This window comes from Trichosurus vulpecula, chromosome 2, assembly GCF_011100635.1.
Source record: "Trichosurus vulpecula isolate mTriVul1 chromosome 2, mTriVul1.pri, whole genome shotgun sequence".
Classification (NCBI taxonomy): domain Eukaryota; kingdom Metazoa; phylum Chordata; class Mammalia; order Diprotodontia; family Phalangeridae; genus Trichosurus; species Trichosurus vulpecula.
The window spans coordinates 197025619-197043789 of NC_050574.1; the positions used below are offsets into that span (position 1 = coordinate 197025619).

General features: G+C 38.3%; 2 protein-coding genes across 5 annotated transcripts in view; both read left to right on the top strand.

The window, feature by feature from the left end:
• NBEA (neurobeachin) overlaps nucleotides 1-18171 on the top strand; it is a 768499-nt gene that overhangs the window by 380746 nt on the left and 369582 nt on the right. The window lies entirely within an intron of this gene.
• On the top strand, nucleotides 17689-17982 carry LOC118840312 (dynein light chain Tctex-type 3-like). Its single transcript, XM_036747795.1, has one exon. It carries the CDS (start codon nucleotides 17689-17691, stop codon nucleotides 17980-17982), a length of 294 nt encoding a protein of 97 aa, XP_036603690.1.

Consider the following 18171-nt stretch of genomic DNA (forward strand, 5'->3'; position numbering starts at 1 on the left):
TATGATCCATTAAAGGATTTGCAACAGATTATATTCATTAAACATTTAGTAAGTTTTTGTTATTGTGAAAATTGTATTTTTGTATTGTATTTTTTCCCTAGCATCAATGAAGTATTAGGTATAAGTCATCATGAGAAGAATTGTCAGATTCCATTAAACAAGTGCTTGTTGAGAAACTACTACTTTGCGTAGCATGTTAGGGATAGAAGAAAATTTATGGTGAAATTGTTGTCTTCAAGGAATTTGTCTTAAAGAGAAAATATATAGATATGAAATAAATTACACATAAAACACAGAATAAAACAGTATTCAATTAAATGCTAACTTTAAAATAAATTTACAAATAAATGCAATAGGCCATATAGAAGGGGAGAGATTAAGGTGGAGTTATAGAAAGAGGCAGATTTTACATATGCCTTGAAAGATGGGTAGAATTTGTATAAGCAGAAGACAATAGAGGAGAACATTGCAGGCATTGTGACGAACATAACTACATTTAATTCAGCATCCATCTGTTAAGTATTAAGTTAATAAATAAAATTATTTAAAGTTCCTGCTATGTGCCAAGCACTGAGCTAAGACTTAGAGATATAAATAAAGGTAAAAGACAGCCCCTGCTCTCAAGGAGCTCACAATCTAATGGGAGAAGATAACATATAAAAAGAAGCCCGGGGAGGGCGGGGGAACAATAGGGGAATGGAAAGGGGATACTATGAAGGTCTAGAAGGTCTAGGCCCAGTGTAAAATGATGAAATGGCTGCCCTGGGCACTCTCCTTAAATGAAGAATCAGAGGAGTTCTCCATTGTCCACTCTCAGTCCTCTCCTATCAGAGGAAGGAAGGGTCCTCAGGGGCAGGGAGTAATGACTTGTAAATTTCAGGGTTGATATGATCTTGCAGGATGATGAGATTGTAGGTAGGCATGGATGAAGTATACCATGAGATAGCTGTCCTGGGTGCCCTTCTTAAGTGGAGTAACTATACTATGCTGGTTTCTGAGGAAACAAAAACAAGAATGAAATTGAATGTTTCCTTAAGGAGCTTATACTCTACTGTGCAATACATGTACATAGCTGAATGAGTAAAAGATAATTTGAGAAAGATAGCATTAAGAACTAGGGAAATAAATGAAGGCATTACAAATTGGTCATTATTATTTTACAACTTTTGATCTCTTTTTGATGATATTGTTTCCATTTAACACCCACTTTACATAATTATAATTATATAAATTGTTTTACTGTGTTTTACACTGGACTGTGCTCCTCTCCCAGCCCAGCACAACAGACTTTCCCCCATCAACCCTCCAGGTTGTCCTGGGCTGGAAATTTGTTTCACTCTGTCTTTTTATGTGTTTTACTGCTCTAGAATTTGTTTAGAGTCATTTTTAACAAGTATTTGGAAGAGTTTGGGGGAGAGCTCAAATGAACTCAAAAGCTCATGCTTTTACTCCACCATCTTGGCTTAGGTTAGAGAAAATCCAGAGTGAAGTCAAAAAAGGAGTGAAACTTAACTGGCTTTGGCAGCTCTTCAAATGGAGGTCCAATCAGAGGGGAGAGGCCTTAGAAGCCAAGAGTACTTTAATGTGTGAATTCCTGGGCTGCAGTAAAGCTTCATATTATAACTAGATTTTCATGAATGAGCATGGAAATAATCTTTCTTGTATTAAATCCTAAAAATCGTGGAGCAACAATTTTCTTTTGTTTATTAATTTCTTGCTAAGGAATTACTAAAGATATATGTTTATTATAGTTGTTTTATAGCCAAATTTTAATAATGGATGTTCCTCCAAGCTCTATTTTTTCTTAGATCAGCTAACTCTCATAAACTAATACTACCACATGAAATTGCTACTATCACATTAAATAGAATTTAGAGAAAGAGTTTGAGTTAAAAGTAAGTGTTGTGTGTCCATAAAAATCAAATCCAACTTTGGTATTTTTTAAAATAAAATAAATCTAAAAATCTAAAGCATTTCCCATAATTTACTCATTGAAAATTCTCATTTTCTTTTCTTATTATTTCTAGCAGATGTTTGCTCAGCAAGATATGTCAGCTAGCCTCATCAAATGCATGTAGCTAATCTATATTTGTATAAAATTCAATTTTCAAAATAGTATATTAAAGCATTTTGGATTTGTATACATATATACATATATATATATATATATATATATATATAGACATGCATGCATTTATATGTACAGATATGGAAGAAGTTGAGTACGTTTTTTTACTTTAATTTGAGGACCCTCAGAATACTGATTTCATAAAATATTCTTCTGTGTAACAATCAAATTTGTTTTATTTTTACATCTACTAATGATTTCCCTGTATTTTCTGAACATATCTATAATTTCTCTTTAAGGAGAAAATTGATTTGTTTTAGGAGAGCAGACTTCAAAGGATTCAGAAAAAGGATGGGTAGAATCCCAGACCAAAAATCATAGAAAAAACAGTACAGGAAGGGATGGGAAACTCAAAAACTAAATGCCAAAGACAGGCAACTCTGATCAGTAGGAAAAGATGATAGTCTCTAAAGAGATTGCTGTGAATACTCAGGCCAACATTGGGCTACTTAGATATTTTTAAAGCTGGGTGCAGAAAATAGAAAGGGCAGATAACTAGTTGAATCCAAAAATATGACACAGTTCGATCAGAATAGTGTTAGTGCTAAAGAACTGAATGAACATAAGCTGGCCAGCAAAGCTAAATATAAAAAAGTAATAATAAAAAAAGAGGTGGCAGGGCTTCAAAGTTATTTTGGAAAAAAAGGATAAAAAAATCAATAACCATTTGTTAATCACCTAAGATATATCTGTACATGTTAGGCACTGGGAAGACAAAAACAAAAGAAATAGTCCTTTCTTTCTTTCTTGCAGCCTATGTTCTATCAGGGAAGACAATATATGCACATATATGTATGTACAAACAGAATAAATACAAGATAGTTTAGAGAGGGAAGGCATTAACAGTGAAGGAGATCAGGCAAGGCTTGATTTTGAAGATAATTACTGAACAGAGACTTAAAGTAAGGGATTCAGCAAGGCAAGAGAGAACATTCCAGGCATAGATTAAGTGCAAAGGCTTGGAGGTAAGAGATGTGCAGTGGCACTAGAATGGACCCATGTGTGAAGAAGAGCAAGAAGACCAATTTGACCATTTTGTAGAGTGCAGAGAGGTGAGTAATGAGGTGGGGAAGGCCATTTTCAGAGCAGATGGGGAGGGATTTTTAAAGTCAAATAGAGGAGTTTTTCCTTTAGCCTAAGCAACTACCAAAATTTTTCGAGTAGGGGAATGACGTGATCAGATTTCACTTAATGGAAGTCACTCTGGCAGCACTGTGGAAGACAGATTGAAGAGGGCAGAGTAGATTATTATAGTTATCCAGGGAAGAGGTAACTGATGGCCTGACCTGGAGGTTACTGTGTAAGTAATCAGAAGGGGACAGATACAAGAGAAGATATCAAGGTTTGGCAACTGAATGGATATGTGGGATGAGCAGAGTAAGAAATAGAAGCTAAGGGGGGTGAAGCCAAGATGGCAGCTGGAAAACAGGGACTTGCCTAGGGCTCTCCCCCAGGACCCTCCAAACACTGATAATAAATGGCTCTGAACAAATTCTAGAACAGCAGAACTCACAAAATAGCAGAGGGAAGCAGGGCTCCAGCCCAGGACACCCTGGATGGTCGCTGGGTGAGGTCTATCACCCATGGAGCTGGGAGCGGAGGGGAGCAGAGCTCAGTGTGGGTGGCGACAGGACCAACCAGACTCAGGAGCCAGGCACAACAGGCCCTAGCTCCCTGAATCAGTGAGCTGTGGCAGTTACCAGACTTCTCAACCCATAAACACCAAAGACAACAGAGAAGGTTAGGGGGAAAACTGCTGGGACAGAGTGAAAGGAGTTCAAGTTCAGCCACTGCCACAGGGGCAGCAGAGGTGGTGCAGCTACAGAACTACAGCTGCAGTTGCTTCTGGCCCCAGGCCCACCTGGTGGGAGGAATTAAGTGGCAGATCAGAGCAGGAGTGCACAGCCTGCTTAAGATCTGAGTAAGGTTCAGGTTGGCTGTTCTTGGGGGAGGAGGAGTGCTGGTGTGGCTTAGTTTGCTGTGAGAAATAGCTCTGAAAATAACAGCGCAACCCCTTAAGCTTGGAACAAAGTACTCTCTACTGTACAAGCAGTCATACCCCAATGAAAAACTCAAGGATCAAGTAAGTTGGCTGGGAACATGGCCAGGTAGAGAAAATGGACTCAGATTCACACTCAGACTTTGGAATCTTTCTTTGGTGATAAAGAAGACCAAAACATACAACCAGAAGAAGTCAACAAAGTCAAAGAGCCTATATCAAAAGCTTCCAAGAAAAACATGAACTGGTCTCAGGCCATGGAAGAGCTCAAAAAGGATTTGGAAAAGCAAGTTAGAGAAGTAGAGGAAAAATTGGGAAGAGAAATGAGAATGATGAGAAAACCATGAAAAACAAGTCAATGACTTGCTAAAGGAGACCCCAAAAAATACTGAAGAAAACGACACCTCAAAAAATAAACTAACTCCAATGGCATAACAGCTCCAAAAAGCCAATGAGGAGAAGAATGCCTTGAAAGGCAGAATTAGCCAAATGGAAAAGAAGGTCCAAAAGACCACTGAAGGAAATATTACCTTCAAAATTAGATTGGAGCAAGTGGAAGCTAGTGACTTTATGAGAAATCAAGATATAAAACAGAACCAAAGCAATGGAAAAATGGAAGACAATATGAAATATCTCCTTGGAAAAACCACTGACCTGGAAAATAGATCCAGGAGAGATAATTTAAAAATTATTGGACTACCTGAAAGCCATGATCAAAAAAGAGCCTAGATATCATCTTTCAAGAAATTATCAAAGAGAACTGCCCTGATATTCTAGAGCCACAGGGTAAAATAGAAATTGAAAGAATCCACCAATCACCTCTTGAAAAAGACCCCAAAAACTCCTAGGAATATTGTCACCAAATTCCAGAGCTCCCAGATCAAGGAGAAAATACTGCAAGTAGCCAGAAAGAAACAATTCGAATATTGTGGAAACACAATCAGAATAATACAAGATCTATCAGCTTCTACATTAACGGATCAAAGGGCTTGGAATATGATATTCCAGAGGTCAATGGAGCTAGGATTAAAACCAAGAATCACCTGCGCAGCAAAACTGAGTATCATACTCCAAGGCAAAATATGGATTTTCAATAAGATAGAGGACTTTCAAGCTTTCTCAGTGAAAAGACCAGAGCTGAATAGAAAATTTGACTTTCAAACATGAGAATGAAGAGAAGCATGAAAAGGTAAACAAGAAAGAGAAATCACAGTGGACTTACTAAAGTTGAAATGTTTTGTTTACATTCCTACATGGAAAGATGATGTGTATAATTCATGAGACCTCAGTATTAGGGTAGCTGAAGGGAATATACATATTTTATATGTGTGTGTACATATATATATATATATATATATATATATATATATGTATATATGTATATATGTATGGAGAGAGAGAGAGAGAGAGACAGAGGGCACAGAGTGAGTTGCATATGAATGGATGATATCTAAAAAAAATCAAATTAAGGGGATGAGAGAGGAATATATTGAGAGAGGGAGAAAGGGAGAGATAGAATGGGGTAAATTATCTTGCATAAAAATGGCAAGAAATAGCAGTTTTGTTGGGAGAGAAGAGGGGGCAGGTGAGGGGGAATGAGCGAATCTTGCTCTCATCAGATTTGACCTGAGGAGGGAATAACATACACACTCAATTGGGAATCTTACCCCACAGGAAAGAAGGAGGAAGGCGATAAAAAAGGGGGGACGATAGAAGGGAGGGCAGATAAGGGGAGGAGGTGATCAAAAGCAAACCTTTTGAAAAGGGACAGGGTCAAGGGAGAAAATTGAATAAAGGGGGATAGGAAGGAGCAAAATATAATTAGTCTTTCACAAAATGAGTATTGTGGAAGTGTTTTGCATAATGATACACATGTGGCCTATGTTGAATTGCTTGCCTTCTTAGGGAGGGTGGGTGGGGAGGGAAGAGGGGAGAGAATTTGGAACTCAAAATTTTAAAAGAAGGTGTTCAAAAAAAAAGTTATTGCATGCAACTAGGAAATAAGATATATGGGCAATGGGGCGTAGAAATTTATCTTGCCCTACAAGAAAGTAAGGGAAAAGGAAATGGGAGGGGAGTGGGGTGACAGAAGGGAGGGCTGACTGGAGAATGGGGCAACCAGAATATATGCCATCTTGGAGTGGGGGGGGAGGGTAGAAATGGGGAGAAAATTTGTAGTTCAAACTCTTGTGAAAATCAGTGCTGAAAACTAAAAATGTTAAATAAATTTTTAAAAAGGTAAAAACAAAAAAGAAATAGAAGCTATTGTGGAGATGAAGAATATAGGTGAGTGGAAGGGTAATAAGACCTAGACTGAAATAGAGGAGTTTATAATAATATTAATGATGATAATATAATAATAATAGAGTTCCAGTTTTGAACCACATGCACCACAATTAAAGATCCATTAAATAAGCTTTTATTGGGCATCTATATGCCAGCTGTGGTGCTAGACAGTAGAGAAAGACAAAACCTCAAACAGTCCTTGCTCTCATAGAGCTTATATTTTATTAGGAAAAAATATTCTATTCATGTATATACTTATATGCAAGTTTGTAAATATAAACATGTATGTGTGTATATACTTACATGTGCAAGGACAAAATATTTTATGCAATTCTGGAAGAAAGAACTAGAATTGCATGAACCTCGTATAAAGGTAGCTGTGAGAAGAGGAGGGGGGTACCTAACCATCATGACTGTGCCTCAAGCACCTCCTGCCTAACTTCCAGCTTCTCTTCTGGTGTTATGGTGAGGGGAGAGGGACCCATTCCAGCCATGAGCATCTCCTGCCTGGCCTGCCATTTCCTCTGGGAATAGAAGTGCCAGTTCATCATACTAGTCTTATACTACAAGGTGAGATGAGATGAAGTGAGAGGTCAGCATTCCATTAAGTTTCCAGCTTAGTCTCTTGCCTTCAGGGAAGGCAAGTATCACCATTCTTTCTGATCCACGTTCTTGTTCCTGCCTCTGAAAGGACTCTACCATAAGGGTATAAACTAATTGACATTGAAAATCTTTCTAAAATTTTCCCTTAATGATTAGCAAACTCACCCTGGTCATACCTTCTTAATCTCAATGATTCTGAATCCCATAGGCCATCATTCAAACCCCGTTCCCCTCAACCTAGGTCCCCTTCACAGTGTCCTGCCCCTTTAGCTGTGCCCTTTGGAATGTTTGCTCCATAGGCAACAAACATGCTTTCATTTTAAATCTTTTTCTGTCCTACTCCTTTCACCATCTGGCTCTCATTGACACCTGGCTCCCACCTGATGATAGATCTTTGCCAGCCACCCTTCTAAGCACTAGCTGCATGTAATTTCATTCCTTCCAACTCAGTGATCAAGGTGGGGAAGTTGGAATACTTTTTGTTCCCCATTGCCTTCTGTTCTCCCTCTACTACTATCACTCAGTAACCTTTTCTTCGAGGTTCTTGCAATCTACATAATCAAAATTCTGGTATACAGACCTCTAGGATATTCCTCTTTCTTGGTCAGTACCTGGTTCATAATCTTTCTCCTTTCCCCAACTCCTACCCTCAGACTAGAAGACTTTAAAATAGATATTGATACTCTCTCAAACATCCTAACCTCCATGTCCCTTAGCTTACTCTCTTCATATGACCTACTCCTCCATCACCTCTCAGCCACATCTTTGTAAGATGGTTATACACATAAATCTTGCCATCACCCACAAATGTATCACCTCTGTGTCCAGGAATTCCAAAATCTCCTTATCAGATCATTCTATTTGCTTTCTACCTCTCCCCTTTGCCTTCTGTTCCCAAACCCTGCCTTACATTCACACCATAACTTCCAATCCTTTGACTTTTCAGTTCTTTCCCATTTCATTAACCATGCACTAACTACACTCTCCTGCTTCCCCCATCTTGACCCCTTGTGAAATAATTCAACTCTACACTGTTCTCTTGAGTCCCTTACTCCCTTATCATACTGATGATCTTGCCATTTTTCACGTTATGCTTGGATCATTCCCACTATCCACTGCCTTTGCTGCTACACATGTGCTGCTGAACCAAGGTAGAGAAAATCACACAACTATTCTGATTAGATTCACCACAAATTTATATCACGTGACCTCAACTGGGTCCTCACTGCTACTAGGCGATATATTTATGCTTCCCTAATTAACTAACTATCCCACTTAGACCCTTTCACCCTTCACACCTCCTATCTCTACACCTCATCCCATCCTCTTAGCTGAGAAGCATGCCTCATATTACTGAAAAAAAATTGAGGTCATTCTCTAAGAGCTTTGTCTTCACCCTTCTTTATTTCCTATCACCCAGATTCCTTCTACTGCTATCTCCCCTTTCACCCTTTATCTCATGCAAAAAGGTGGCCCTTCTCATTGCCAAGGCAAAGTCTTTTAATGAACTGATTCTATCCTGTCTTTTCCAGCAGATCACCCCTCTGTTACCCCAACACCCTCTCACTTATCTTCAATCTCTCGCTGTCTACAGGCTGCTTCATTGCTGCCTAAAAGATGACCGTATTTCCCTCATCTTCAAAAAATCCTCATCTGATCCATCTGCTCTCCATTATCTCTGTAGGTTTTCCTGGTTAAACTCCTTGAGAAGGCGATCCAAAATAGGTGCCTCCACTTACTTTCCTCTCGTTCTCTTCCTAACTCTATAGAGTGGCTTCCGTTCAACTGAAACTACTCTCTACAAAATTATGAATGATCTCTTAATTCCCAAATCGAATGGCTATTTCTCCATCCTCATCTTTCTTGACCTCTCTGCAATTTTGATGATGTCTATCACCCTTTTCTTGATACTCTCTTCTTTAGGTTTTTGGAATTCTCTGCTCTCCTGGTTCTCCTCCTTTTTTATATGATTGTTCCTCAGTCTCCTTTGGAGGTCATACCTACTAACACCCATTGACATGTCCTGGGCCTTCTTCCCTTCTCCCTCTATACTGCTATACAGCTTCCATTCATTCACTCATCATCTATGTTAATAATTTTCATATCTACTTATCCAGCCCCAACCACTCTGTTGCCCTCCAGTCTTATGTCTTTCATTGCTTGTTATACATCTCAAATCGGATATCCTACAGACATCTTAAGATAAATATAGCCCAACTTGTTTTCTTTTCCCCAAAACCATTCTCTCTTCCACATTTCCCTTTTACTGTCAAGGACACCATAATCTTTTCAATCCCCCAGGCATGCAATCTGAACTCTTCACTTTCTCTTACACGGTCCTGACCCCCTTTTTCAATCTGCTGTCAAGGCCTCTTCATCTTACATTTGTAACATCTCAGTCTACTTGCCAAAAATCTTTCCCTACTCCAGCCCACTCTGCAGTCAAAGTTTTTTTCCTAAAGTACATGTCTAACTATGTCACCCTCCCTGCTCAATAAATTCTAGTGGCTTCCTATCACCTTCAGAATAAAATATAATATCCTTTGTTTGGCAGAGATCTCCAAAACTTAGGCTTCCTCCCTTTCCAGTCATCTTAGACCTACCATTCCCCCCTTGCTCCCCTACCAACTTATTCTTTGCTCCAGTGAAACTGACCTTGCTGTTCCTCACACAAGATATTCCATTTCTTGGTTCTAGACTTTTTCCCTTACTGTGCCCCATTCTTGGAATGTTCTCCCTCCTCATCTCTGTCTCCTGAAATTTTTTCACCCTTAATTTTAGTGACTGCTCTCTATTGTTTGTTTCCTGTTTAATCTCCATGTCTCTTGTTTATACATATTGGTTTGCACATTAACTTGTTAAATTGTGAGCTCCTAGAGAGCAGGAAATCTCTTTTTGCCTTTCCTTGTATCCCCAGCACTTAGAATAGTACCCAGTGTATATAATAGGCACTTGAAAAAGGTCTATTGACTGACTGACTGACTGACTGACTGACCCTGGAAGGAAACCAGGGATTCTGGAGGAAGGGGATGTGGTGGAAGGTATGCTTACAGGCATGGGATACAACCTGTGAATGACATGATCAGGGCATATCAAAATAGGCCTGTTTGGCTAGAATGTTGAAAGTCTTAAGAGGAGTAATGTTCAATAAACCTGGAGAAGTAGGATGGAGCCAGATTGTTAAGGACTTTAGACATGCTGAAGTTGTTTGCATTTTATCTTAGAGGTAACTAGGGAGCCAATAGTCTTCTTGAGTAGGAGAGTATAGTAGGATCACTTAACTCTGGGAATATCAGTTTGGCAGCTATATAGAGAGTGAAATGGAAAGTGAATATGCCTGAAGAAACAAGGCTATCTAGGAGGATATTGCAGTAATCCAGTGAGAACTGAGGCAGCTCGGTGGCACAGTCGCTAGAGCATTGGGCCTGGAGTTTTTGTATCCTTTTTTGCCTAATACAGTCTCTAGTGCATAATAAGTGCTTAATAAATGCTTTTTAGTTGATTCAGTCACATGTGAGTGATCCACATTTTTGAAACATTATCAAATTAAAGAAGCATTAGTCTTATACCTCTTGCCCTTGGAGAACAGAACTAAGAACAAAGGATAGGATGTGTGAAGAGGCACATTTGGGTTTTATATAAAGCGAACCTGTGAGGGCAGCTGCCTTAAGAGTCCCCTTCACTGTAGGTCTTTAAGCATAGGCTGGGTATCTACTTGGAGTAAGGCAGAGGTGTCAGATGTGGGGCCCACCACCACCAGGGAACCAGACTAAAGTATAATTGGGAAATATTTAACAAAATAGATATTAACAATGAAACATAATGTTAATTTGTGTTTTTCCAAGACAATTTGCAAACCACAGGGATCCTAATGTACAGTTTAATAGGCTTGTTTCCGTTTGAGTTGGACAACACTCTTGTAGGGGATTCAGCTGTTGGTTGAACTAAATAACCTCTCAAGTCACTTTAAATTTTGATGTTGTGTAATTCTGTAATTATTCATTTCATTCATTAACTCTTTATTATAAGACAGTTTTGTACACATAATCTGTACAGGTAGAAGGGCAGAGGTACTTATCATATACATTATATTTAGGGTTTTTATTTTTACATGAATTGTGGAAATTTCAGTTTTATACCCTACATAATATTTATTTCCACTATTAAATTTCTTAAAATTAAGTCCTGGCTTTAGAGTCCAGAAGAGTTTGTTTGAAGTCCACCCTCTGACATATAGAGCTCTGTGTCCCTGGTCAAGTAATAAAACCCCTCTGTGTCCCTCAAATTACATGTTGCAGAACAGTTGCTGATCAGCATCATTTGAGGTAGTTTTTTCAACAGGAGTTCCCTTCAGCAATGAAATCACAGGCCTAGTGATCCCCCCCCCCCCGAATTTCCCTCCTCAAAGTACTAATTAGATTCCTTAGACAATATATATTCTTATTATTTATGTCCATGAAGCATGCATAAAGTAAATGATTTCACAAGATATAGAAAAGTGAAATAAAATCTTGAGGCCTAGAACATTTGTCTTTTTTAGTATCCTTGTCATAGAATCTCAGAGTTGAAATTACTTCAGAAGTTGTTTTTGTCATCTTGTATTTGCTCCTTCTCAGAAATGTTGCTTAATTTCAAAATACCAAACACATGTATTCACATTTTCAAGATGTCTGAGCAAAATTGGATTTCTTGGAATCTTAAATATAGTTATTTTAATGAATACAAGAGAGGAGGTACAGGCTGTGTATTCATCTGAAATGACTAGGATGAGATGATCTGGCACTTGTGGGTGTGGGTGTATGTGTGTGTCTGCGCGCGCGCTCAAGAGCACTGATTCATTTCAGTGTTTAAAGGAAAGTTCTGGGCCTGAGATTTCTACCAGCTTATATACCTCATTGTGAACAAAACATAGTGATTTTATAGTCATCCTTCTGGAACTTATTTGTCTTCAAAGTGTTTATTTTCAAAGGATATTTAAAATAAGATCCAATTCCCTAGCAGATTTCTTTATCTTGAGGAAATTTTGTGTTTCCTTGTAGAAGAGCTAAAGAATTGTTTCAAATATAGAGACTTGGCACTCCTCCATAGACATTCAACCTCAAAGTTAAGTATTTGCTCTGATGAAGATAATTATGTGATGCTAGGGGTAATTTACACCCTTCCTTTGGAATACTTTTTGAATTTGTCGAGTCCTCCCTGCCCCCTTAAAAAAAAGAAAAAAAAGAAAAGAAAAATTCTGGAATTGATCTTAGGACTTTATTTTGAAATACACCTCTCAGGCAGTGAGGTTCAAGCCAAGTATATGCCCATTATCCTTCATTTCACCATCTGTTACCAGGTCTTGCTGGAATAAAAGCTATATATCCCTTTATTTCTAGAAAGAAATTAAGAAATTTTAGAGAAAGAATTTTTTTAAAAAAATTAAGATTTTTATAACAAGAAAAACTGCAAGAGTGTCGTTGTAAGCACAGAGGCTTCCTTCCCTTTGCCTTATGCTTAGTTCTTTGGTAACAGTCAAAACAGACATGATTTTTGTTATCGTGTAGAGGGTATTTTTTTCATTCTTTTTGATTTTTTTCCTTGCCTTGAGTCATGTCCAATTTTTTTATTGTGATGCATTTCAGGTTTATTTCTATGTATTTTTTGGGTTTGCATTTTATTTTTTATTTTTATTATTTTATTTTATTTATTATTTATTTTTATTAATTATATATCTTTATATATAAACATATTCTATATAGTCTAATATAATATATATATTAATGTATATTTATTATTTTATCATTTTTATGTAATTTATTTATTTTTAGTCTTTAACATTCACTTCCACAAGACTTTGACTTTTGCACTTTCTCCGCCATTCTCTCCTTCCCCCTCCTCAAGACAGCATGCAAGCTGATATAGGCTCCACTTATACATTCATATTAAACATATTTCACATTAGTCATGATATAAAGAAGAATGGGAGGAACCACAAGAAAGAAGAAACAAAACAAAACAACAAAAGAAAAGGAGAGCAAATAGTATGCTTCCATCTGTATTCATACTCCAAATTTCTCTCTTTGGATGTGGATAGTATTTTCCATCATAAGTCTTTTGGAGTTGTTTTAGATCCTTGCTTTGCTGAGAAGAGCTATCAAGGTCAGTCATCACACAGTGAGGCTGTTACTGTGTACAATGTTCTGCTGGTTCTACTCATTTCACTCAGCATCAGTTCATATAAGTCTTTCCAGGTTTTTCTGCTTATCATTTCTTATAGCACAATACTATTCCATTACTTTTATATACCATGACTTGTTCAGCCATTCCCCAATTGATGGATATCCCCTCAATCTCCAGTTCTTTGCCACCACAGAAAGAGCTGCTATAAATATTTTTGTACATGTGGGTCCTTTTCCCGTATTTATAATCTCTTTGGGATATAGACCTAGAAGTGGTAGTATTGGGTCAAAGGGTATGCCCAGTTTTATCTATGGTACCTTTAAACAGGTAGTAGTGTCCTTTCTTATCTCTTTTAATTAGATTTATTTTTGCTTTTGCTTTGTCTGAGATCAGGATTACTACCCTTGCTTTTTTTTATTTCAGCTGAAACCTAATATATTCTGCTTCAGCTTTTTACCTTTACCCTGTGCATATCCCTCTTCTTCAAATGTGTTTCTTGTGAACAACATATTGTAGGATCATGGTTCTTAATCCACTCTGCTATCCCCTTCCGTTTTATGGGAGAGTTCATCCCATTCATGTTCACAGTTATGATTACTATCTGTGTCTTCCTCTCCGTCCTATTTCCCCCTCTTGTTTATGCTTTTCTCTCTCCTTTCTTCCTTTCCCTCCTCACTAGAGTTTTGCTTTCGACCATTGCCTCCCTCAGTCTGCCCACCCTTCTATCAGCCCCCTTCCCTTTTCTTTCCCTTTACCCTTACTCCTTCCCTCCCTTTTATCTACCTCCTCCCTTTTCTTTCCCCTTTGGCCTCCTACTTCCTATAGGGTGAGTTAGATTTCTATACCTAACCGATTGTGTTATTACCTCTTTGGGCCAAATCTGATGAGAGTAAGGTTCAAATAATGCTCATCCCCCTCTCTTCATTCCCTCTACTATAATAGGTTTCTGTGCCTTTTCATGTGATGTAATTTACCTTTGTCTCCCTCCTTTCCTCTTTTCCCAGTACAATCCCTTTTCACCACTTAATTAGATTTTTTATCATCACATCAAAGGCAACTTATACCCATGCCTTCTGTCTAAGTATATCCCTTTTGAATGACATAATAACAATACAGTCCTCAAGAGTTATGTGTCATCTTCCCTTGTAGGGGTGTAAACAATTTGCCCTTATTAATAGCATGTTGTTTTTTTCTTTCCTGTTTACCTTTTTATGCCTCTCTTGAGTCTTATATTTGAAGATCAAATTTTCTGTTGAGCTCTGATCTTTTCATCAGGAAGGCTTGGAAGTCTCCTATTTCATTGAATATCCATCTCCTTCCCTGAAAGACTGGGCTCAGTTTCTCTGGGTATTTGATCCTTGGTTGTAATCCAACCTCTTTTGCCTTATATGTATTCCATGCCCTCCAATCTTTTAATGTAGAAGCTAGAAGGTCCTGTGTAATCCTGACTGTGGTTCCATAATATTTAAATTGTTTCTTTCTGGCTGCGTGCAGTATTTTCTCTTTGACCTGGTAATTTTGGAATTTGGTTACAATATTCCTTAATGTTTTCAATTTGGGATCTCTTTCAGGAGGTGATTGGTGAATTCTTTTGATGACTATTTTACCTTCTGGTTCTAGAACCTCAGGGCAGTTTTCCTTGATTTCCTGAAAAATGCTGTCCAGGCTCTTTTTTTTAATCATGGTTTTAAGGGAGACCAATAATTTTTAAATTGTCTCTCCTGGATCTATTTTCCAGGTCAGTTGTTTTACCAATGAGATATTTTACATTTTCTTCTATTTTTTCATTCTTTTGTTTCTTTTAACTGATTCTTGATATCTCATAAAGTCATTAGCCTCCTCTTGCCCAATTCTAATTTTTAACAAATTCTTTTCTTCTATTAGATTTTGAATCCTCCTTTTCCATTTGGCCCATTTTACCTTCTCTTCAGTGAGTTTTTATGCCTCCTTTTCCATTTGGCCAATTCTACTTTTTAAGGATTTGTTTTCTACAGTCAATTTTTGTCCTTCCTTTTCCAAGCTATTGCCTCTCTCTTACATAAGCCTCATTTCTTTTCCCAATTTTTCTTCTACTTCTCTTATTTGACTTTTAAAATCCTTCTTGAGCTCTTCCAAGAAGGCATTTTAGGCTTGGGACCAGTTCATATTCCCCTTTGAGGTTTCAGATGTGGGTATGTTGACAATGTTGTTCTCTTCTGAATTTGTGTGCCTTAATCTTTCTTGTCCCCATAATAAGAATCTGTGGTCATTGTCCATTTCTGCTTTTTGCTCATGGTGTTTGCCTAATTCCTGGCTTTTAGAGTTGAGCTCTTCTGCTGGAGTGCAGGGGGCACTGACCCAAGCTTCTTGTGCTGGGTACCTGAGACCCGATCGTTGGCTTTGTGTGCTGGGGCCTCAGGTGCTGGCAGCTAGGGCTGTAAGGTTCTGGCAGCTTACAGTGCTGAGCTGGGGTCAGCAGCACCAGAGCTCTCAGGGTGGGGGTGAGGGTGGGGAGTTTGGCCCCTGGGGGAAGCCTGCTCACCTGGGCCTTGCACTAGAATGTTTGGCTGCTGGAGGATGTCTGCCAGCCTGGAGCTGTGCTTCCTGGAATTGTCCTAAAGCACCAAGAGATTATTCTGCTGGGGAACACCAGCCAACATGGTGCTGTTCTGAGCTGGTGTCTACTGGTTCCCCTGCCTGTGCTGAGGCACTGAGGTGGGGTCCTGGTGCAGGTGCTTGCCTGCTCCACTGCTCTGGGGCTCAGGATCTCCCCCTGATTTGCTGAGATGTGGGTTATGTCTGGCTTGCTGAGATGCCTCCTGTCCTGTGTTGCTCCCCCTCCCCCAGAACGAGAGACTTTTCCCATCAATCCTCCAGGCTTCCTCCAGGCTTCCTGGGCTACAAGACTGCTGTACCCCATCTTTCTGTTGACTCAGCTCTTCCAGGGTTTTTCTTGGGGTGATATTTTCTGGGCTTTCAGGTCAATAAGGGAGGGTGAGAGGGACTTACTTCTTACTCTGCTACCTTCTCTCATGTCTAATTTTTTATTTGAAGCCCTGGTGTTAATATAAAAACACTAGCATACTGTGTGAATCTTTAAGAATCATTTTAAAATATGAATAATTAGTTTTTATCAATAATTAATATGTGCATATTTCATCTGACCTGGAATTTTGATGACTATACTCATTATATAAATAACTTTTAGTCCCTTGGATTCAAAACTGGCTTCAATTTCTAGAACAATTGATCTAGAATTATTTGCCATCTCTTGTCTTTACATTCCTCATCTATAAAATGTGGATGTAATTTACCCTACCCAAGCCCACAAGATTGTTGTGAAGGTAGATAATTTGTGAAGCATATTGTCCACTCTGTCATGTCTTTCTTCAACAAACATTTTAAAATGAAATACTGTGTATAAGATACTCTGCTAGACCATGGGGATAGATGAGGGAAAAATTATAGGGGCAGCTAGGTGATACAGTGGGTAGAGCACCAGCCCTGAAGTCAGGAGGACCTGAGTTCAAATCCAGCCTCAGACACTTGACACTGTGTGACCCCAAATGCCTCACATCTCCCTCCCCACTACTCCCCCCCACCCCAAGAAAGGGAAAAGAAAAGCTATGAGCCTTGTCCTTGTGGAGTTGATAGTTCTTAGATCATGATACAATAGAAAGTTCACTGTATTTAAAGTCAGAGATCCAAGGTTCCCCCTCATTATAGGTTTTAAAGTGGAAGATGGATAACCATTTGTCTGATATGTTATAATGAGGATTCCGTTTGGGTAGGGATTGGACTGGGGGGATGCTCAGGTCTTTACCAATTCTAATGGTTTGATTCTGTGAATTCCTTGCTCTCTCCCTTACTCTCTATGTGACCTTGGACAAGTTATTTAACATCTTTAGGCTTCAGATTCTTGTTGAGGAGGGGGCTAGGCTACTAATGTCTATCAGTTATTTCTCTTGTAAGATCTTTATGAACAGAAACCATTATTCATCTTTATATCTCCAAGTGCCCAGTAGACTAGGCATTTAATACATTTGTGGTGAATTAAATTGAATTATTTCCAAATTATTCAAATATCTCCCCAATATACATTGTCACTAGCAATATATAAATTATTAATTTCTCTAAGGCTCAACCAATTTTGAGTTTTATAATTTTATGTATATTTAATCTGACAGATTTAAATAGCAGAAGTAAATACTGAATAGTTGTAGGAGGAAAAGACTAGTAATGAGGAAGAAGGAAGTGAGGCAGAGTATCAGGAATGTTTTGCATATTATATAGCATTTGGGCTGAGGACTGGAGAAAGATAAATTTTCTGAGACATTGGGGGTGAGAAGTGAGTGTGTTTCAGATGTTGGGGGGAAGCTCTACCTATGTGAAGACAAGGATAAAGAAGATAAAAGTGAAAACCTTCAGGGAATAACAGGCCAATTTTGACTGGGATATTGAATAGTTTAGAAGTGATGTGAAAGAGGCATGAAAATATAAGTTGTAGTCCCTCAGGAAGATCAACACCACCATGGAGGAATATCAGCCCCACCACGAAGATATTGGCTTCAATGCTGATGAAGCATATGATATTGTGAAAGAGTGCGTAGACGCTATATTAAGCGGTATGGATTATAATCAGAATAGAGTCAACCAATGGACTGCAGCTATAGTAGAACAATCCTTAACACATTTGGTAAAGTTAGGGAAGATGTATAAATATATAGTTACTTATGCAGTGATGCAGAAGAGTGGATCTGGTTTACACATAGACAGCTCGTGTTTTTGGGATACCACATCTGATGGAACCTGTACCATAAGATAGGAGAATCAAACTATGAACTGTATCATCAATGTTTTTGCCATTGCTATTATCTTGTAACTAAATGGAAATATTATACCAGCTCCTTTAGCATAAGAAATTATCAAAATGTTCTTGAATAAAACTATTCATAGTATTATTTTATTTTATTTTTGCATTGGAAGTGAAAGTATGCAATTGGCTTCAGAACAG